Below are 6,000 nucleotides of genomic sequence, written 5' to 3'. Positions count from 1 at the left end.
CTTTGACCGCGGTACGTCACTAACTCCCATGCGAGCTTAGACGTGTGGATACGGCGCTTGCAGCACAGATCTGAGCAAGAAGACGGCAAGAGGAGCACTTGTGTCCTGACAGTGTCAGGCCGGTTGTGTTAGGCTGGTCAGGCTGCAATGGACAAGCAGGGAAATGAAGGCACTCCAGGGCTAACCGCTGTCCGTACACGGCATATTTTAAAAATGTTTTTATTGAATATTAAACAGTTACAAGTACTGTTAGACATTTAGCCAAAGCACAGTTACAGGTTAAATATAATCATAAAGATGTCTTAAATAGAAACCCACCATGCAGGCAGGTGACGTTCCTTGATGCCCTCGTTTGGAAAGTAGAAGGCGAGGAAAAAAGGTCTTCTGTTCCACGTGAAAGACAGTAAAGACTAGAAGAATTTACATGCTGTAAGCGACTTCCCAGGACCAAGTTGATAGGGTTGCCAGATTCAGTAAAACAAAATGAAACAAAGCGAAAAGCCAGGATTCTTGAATTTCAGATAATGAGAAACATTTTTTATTTATCATCATATATATATATGTGCCAAATAGTGCATGAAACGTATTTAAACTACAAAATTATTTATCTAAAATTCAAATGTAACTGGGTGCCTTGTGTTTCACCTGGCAATCCTACACATGGACGAATGCAGAAAGGCAAAGCGAGGGGACTGGAACCCCCCCTGCCACTGGTGGGCCACAGAGAGACTAAAAATAAAAACAACACCGATAATGAGCCAAGGAGTCACTACGATGGTTACGCACACAGACCAAGGTCACAATGGGAACGTACGATCACTACTCCAAACGCTGTTGCCGGGAAACACTCTTAGATTTCCTCAAAGCTGGTTTTGTAAATGTTTTTGAGAAACCTCACTGATAAAAGTACCTTTAGAGTGTGCAGCTATCAAAGACAAATACTACTACCACTAAGACAGCTGATCCTGAAACAATGGAAGCAGAAGCAGGTATTGTATGCACATGAAGAGCTTAAATATTTTGTGTGATGAATACAATGGTTATAGGGTCAAGGTCACCTTCTAGGTTGAGGCTATTAACCTCAAAGATTTTGGTTCTGTTCCTACTGCTGTTTTCTAGCTCCTCATCCTGAACCTTGGGGGTGGGGTGGGCATGGGAGTGTGAGAGATACCCCGCTACCAGAGTTTTCCTGCGTTTCTCTGCAAACACTCTCCATCAACAAAGGGCTTTCAGGGCTGCCTGCGGAAATGCACAGAAAGATGTAAAAGCAGCAAAACGATCTGAATTGTGGAGCACAAGAAATCTGTTTGAAAAGAAGAGTGGTCAGGTGAGCGACAGCATAAAGCAGAAAAGGAAACCTGAATGAAGGAAGAGTCCAAATGTAGTCACCTGTGCGGCCTGAATGTTATTTCAAAGGACGCGGGACCTCTGGCAGATGTAGAAAACTGGTCACACTGTGAGCGGGTTTGGTCTCCTGGGGCATAAAATCTGGAGCTTCCTACTGCCCTTCACTCATAACCATGGCTTATGAGGAGAAAACAGCTTGGGCACCGCTCAGGTACCACATGGTATCACTTCATGAGATGCTGCTGTGTCCACCCCCTCCCCTCTCCTAAGCTGACTAGGTTTCGAAATCTTGCTAGCATTTCTTTAAATCAGAGTATCTGCTTGTCCAGGAACTTCAAGCATGGAGAAATCGGGAGGGATTGATTAGATCTGCTCCTTGGCATCTAAGGGAGCCATTACTTGTGAAATAGGTACCCTCATCACATCAGCTTTATGGGTGTGACGTACATACATGGAGACACACCCGACTGACGCCTTTCAAACACTAAGAAATGGAATTCCAACTTCTTATTTATTAGACTATAAAAGGTTAAAAAGTTTCTGCCATAGTTAAGGCTTTTTCTTTCTTAAGAAGAAACACTTAATTGTCTATTAATTTCAGAATGCACAAGGTATCCCAGGGTGCCTCATGCTTTAGGGCGGCTTTTCAGGAAACCATTTCCTATTCACGTGCTAACTGTGTCCGATCAAAGCTCACATGTTATCGTCCCCATTACTTTCTTTTCCTTTTTCTGTCACTGATTTGACATCGAACAAGTTTAAGTTTAGTCTTTAAGTGAATTTCTAACACGGGGGACCCTATCTTAATGTCAGTTTGGAGTGTTCCCCAAATGACCGAAGTCTATAGCCCCGTGGAAGGAAGAAAACTGCCCGACGGAAAACACGGCAAGAAGGCCGCTTAGCACACATGATCATACGAGTGGGCTCTGGCCACACTGGAGGCGAGGTGCGTGGGCACACACCCCACTTCTGTTCGCAAGGCTGCTTACAGGGGTCCGGGGAGCGTGCACGTAGGGAAGGGAGGGCAAGCAATGGCCACCGGCCCCTGTGCACTTGGCAGCTGGACTGGCATAAAGAACAACCCAGGCAATCTAGTGCCTTCCACTGCTGCTCTTCCAGAACACACCGAGGTGTCAGTTTTTGTATAAAGACTATAATAACAGAATATTAATCTCTATTACTTCATTTGCCATGTTCAGGCATTTCTCTATGTCAATGCACTTTGCTATTTTGAGAGCAAAAGGAAACTAATCTAGCCGCTGACATCAAGCTCAAGAGGCACCAGGAGGCTGTCGTGAAAACCTCCCAATACTACGTATTCTACTTATGTTACTGAAAAGCTAGAAATTCCAAATTGCAAGAAGGAAAAGGTAAATAAGAATTCTGGTTGTACTGTTATTATTTTGCATAGAAGTAAAACTCTGGCTTCCACGCTGACGTTTGTTAACAAACTGGCAGAATCTCCGGAGCAAAGCCCCGGGGAGCCTCCTACTGGACCCGGCTGTGCTACGGAAGCAGAAGTACAGTCTCCTTTTGCAAGACTCAAGATGAAGAAAGGAGGAAAGTGAGTGGGGTCAAAGGTAACTACGGGAGTTACTTATAGTTCCAGACTAGCAACCTGAGGAAGAGGGAAGAAGGCCAAGTGCAAGGAGTGTCCAGGGCCCTCAACTTAGGAGCGAAGAACGCAGCCGGCAATACCCAGGAAACCGGCAGCGTCGCGCTAGAAGATTTGCCTTTAGAAGTGCAGTAAGGCTGGCGGAGGTGTTCAGATCCTCTCTTCCATTCGGTTTGGGAAAGCATAAGGGCAAGTTCAGGGGAGGCCACACTGGAGTCCTCCAGGTGCCAGCGCTCCTCTAGAGTACACGTGCAAGACAGCAAATGGATTTCAGCCTAAGTGAATGCCATGCTTTTATATTCCAAAGGGATGTTCACGCTGCTATGGATGGAAGTTCCAAATGGAATCAACTGTTACTAACTTGTGGGCACTCATGATGACCTTTGGTTTTCAAGTTTTGAAAAAATGTATTTGGCTCCTGTGAAATACGAACTAACCCATTCTCTTAGCAGATGAATAATATATACACATTCTTTCGACAACGACTATACACTGGAATCATTACAAGCACTGCAGTGTCTTCCTTACACAAGTACCTTTACTCGGCACACGCAGCATCGGATACAGAACGTCGGCAGGTTAGATACTGAACCACAGTTTGACTTCTCGAGTGTGAGGCTGAAGTTTAACACATCCATTAATCTAGTTAGTACGATGGAAACAACATATAACCACAGTTGAACAGCGGCTTATCTTTTTAATAAAGCCATAAAGCTTTTGGTATCTATACCATATTAACCCTTTTACTGGACTAAAAATCACAGCCATGTTTTACCATTTTAAACTATTTCTAAGTGAGGAGGCAAGTGTCATCCACTTTCACAGCTACTGAAAACGATACGGATGCCATTCCTCCGACCCGTTGTCACAGAAAAAAAGAAGGAAAGGAGGGAAAAAGCCCTCTTAACAAATATTAAACTCCGAAGCTTCGTATGGAATTCTAGTGCTATTACACAGGTAGCCAAGACACGGACACCCAGCAAGGGTCACTAAAACTTCAACAGAAGCAACGACTGAGGTTAATTCTTGATTTCATTTTGAGGACCCATGCAAGATTCTGCTATAAAACTCAAACTAGCTCCTGATGCCTAGTTCTAGTGCTGGACTTAAGCCAAAAAGAAAGCTAAGTGCATATTTTAAGAGCCTATTCTAGAATTTTTGCAGGTAACCATTTTATTTTCCTTCAGGAGATTAACTGAGGTCACAGCCTAATCAGCCTGCATAAAAAAACAAATTCGTTTCCAGAACTTGAAGTTGAAACGGCAAGTTTGTGTCACACTGTTTTTCCTTTTTTTCCCTAATCACATTTATGTTACTTTTGCTTCAAAGCTGAGCAGATGAACGGCATGTCAAAGTAAGTGAGTTATGCAGCCAATCTGATATTTAGTTCAGGTGAAAAGGGCGAGTGTAAAAACTGGAATGGGTAATCTTTTACGAGCATTGATGTGCACCAGGCAAATATTGATTAAAACACGCAAAACAAAGTAGTAATTTCCTGCAGAAACAGTACAGTATTTCTCCACTGCAATTACAAAAATAACCGAATAGAGCTTTGGTTTCAGTATTCTCCTTGTCTGTTGAGAAGTTTGAAGAAATGGTTTGAAAATGTAGTGTAGGGACCTCTGTAAACTACCGGAAGCACCTCACTCAAAATAACCCCCAATCTGGAGTAAATGCAACCGTCCCTGCGCATCTATCTACTAAGGAGGATGTGAATCCTAGCTTTCTGGACTGGAGAAACCATAAAGATTTTTGTGACTCTAATGAAGTATAATAATTCCACTGAATTTGGAAATAAGGCAGCTAATTTTGGGGGCGACTATTCTGGCAGTCCGGGTCAAGCAAGAGAAGTACTTTTTCTTTGAGGAGGCCCTGGGATCCTTTGCTGCAGCGATATCCTGGAATCCCTATCCTGGAACCCCAAGCTCCTCCCACGTGTCAGTGGGGCCCCCCACGCACTGCCCTTGCCCTGGCTGCGCTCTCCTCGCTCTCCGCACTAGGCACCCTCCCTCCCAACGCCCCCCAGGCAGGCTGAGAAGGGAAGAGCAGGGCCCACCAGAAGCTTCCATGCCTTCTCTGAGCCTGCATGCTCCTAAGTCAGTCTGACCTTTGTGCCTTTCCCCTGTAAGAGGACACTAAAACCTGATGTTTTTCCTTCCCAACCCGATTCACAATGGTAAGAAGTACAGATAGGAAATAGATCAAAGTGAAAAAAAAAAGGGGAAACTAAGTCTCGCTCAGCCAGAAGCTTGTGTTGCGTTGCTAATGATTTTAGTCAGTGTGACTTTGTGCAAAATATCCTCGAGAAGGCTCTGGCTCATTTTCAAAGTAAACAAAAACACACGCACACACCAAAAAAAAAAAAAAAAAAAAGAAAAAAAAAGAATGATGCATGTTTAGAAAACATTTAAAATGAGCCTGACATATGTATTTGTTACATACACGTGCCATATATAACAAAGCAAACGTAGTGTGTATATTGTGAAATTTGGGGAAGTACATGTTATGGTTTTTTTTCCATTTCCAAGACCAGATCAAGGCAATCTTGTTTGAGAAATGGACAATTGCAATGCAAATGAGCCTGAGATATGTCAAAAGGCCGCCCCTGTAAACATTTCCTCAAAGGGAACAGTAGCAGTTGAGTATGTATCAGTTACTCATACTATCCTCATCACTATCGCAATGCTTTATAAAAGACAAACAGCTTATTTCTAGGCTGTCAGGGATTTACGGAGTATTGATTTTGTTGGAAACAATCCACTGTAATCCAGTCCCAAGTTTAAATCCGATCTGGCCTTTCCCCGGGGGGCCTTCACTAGGTCTTCTGCTCGGCGGCTGTGGCGGTTTGCGAAGGAGCTTCTGGCTTCATGATCTGGTACGTGATGAGATACTCTGGGTAGGCCTGCAGAGGACAGTAAGGGAACAAAGCACTCCTTCAGCGGGTACGATAGCACGTGGGTGTCTCAGAGGCCGTAGTTCACCATCACGATTCTATATAGACCCAAAATCCTGCAGAGGCCAGCCAATCAATAGGTGCT

General features: G+C 44.0%; 1 protein-coding gene across 1 annotated transcript in view; it reads right to left on the bottom strand.

Moving 5' to 3' along the window:
* Positions 1–203: 203 nt before the first annotated feature.
* Positions 204–6,000, bottom strand: part of TNKS (tankyrase) — a 207,771-nt gene continuing 201,974 nt past the window's right edge. Inside the window, exon 27 of the mRNA XM_077772826.1 lies at positions 204–5,864. Within this exon, the coding sequence (XP_077628952.1) occupies positions 5,778–5,864 (87 nt within the window). The 3' untranslated portion in view covers positions 204–5,777. The remainder of the gene's footprint in view (positions 5,865–6,000) is intronic.

The sequence above is a fragment of the Crocuta crocuta genome, unplaced genomic scaffold (genome assembly GCF_008692635.1).
Source record: "Crocuta crocuta isolate KB4526 unplaced genomic scaffold, BGI_CrCroc_1.0 scaffold140, whole genome shotgun sequence".
NCBI classification, from domain to species: Eukaryota; Metazoa; Chordata; class Mammalia; order Carnivora; family Hyaenidae; genus Crocuta; species Crocuta crocuta.
This window is presented reverse-complemented; position numbering and strand designations above follow the sequence as displayed.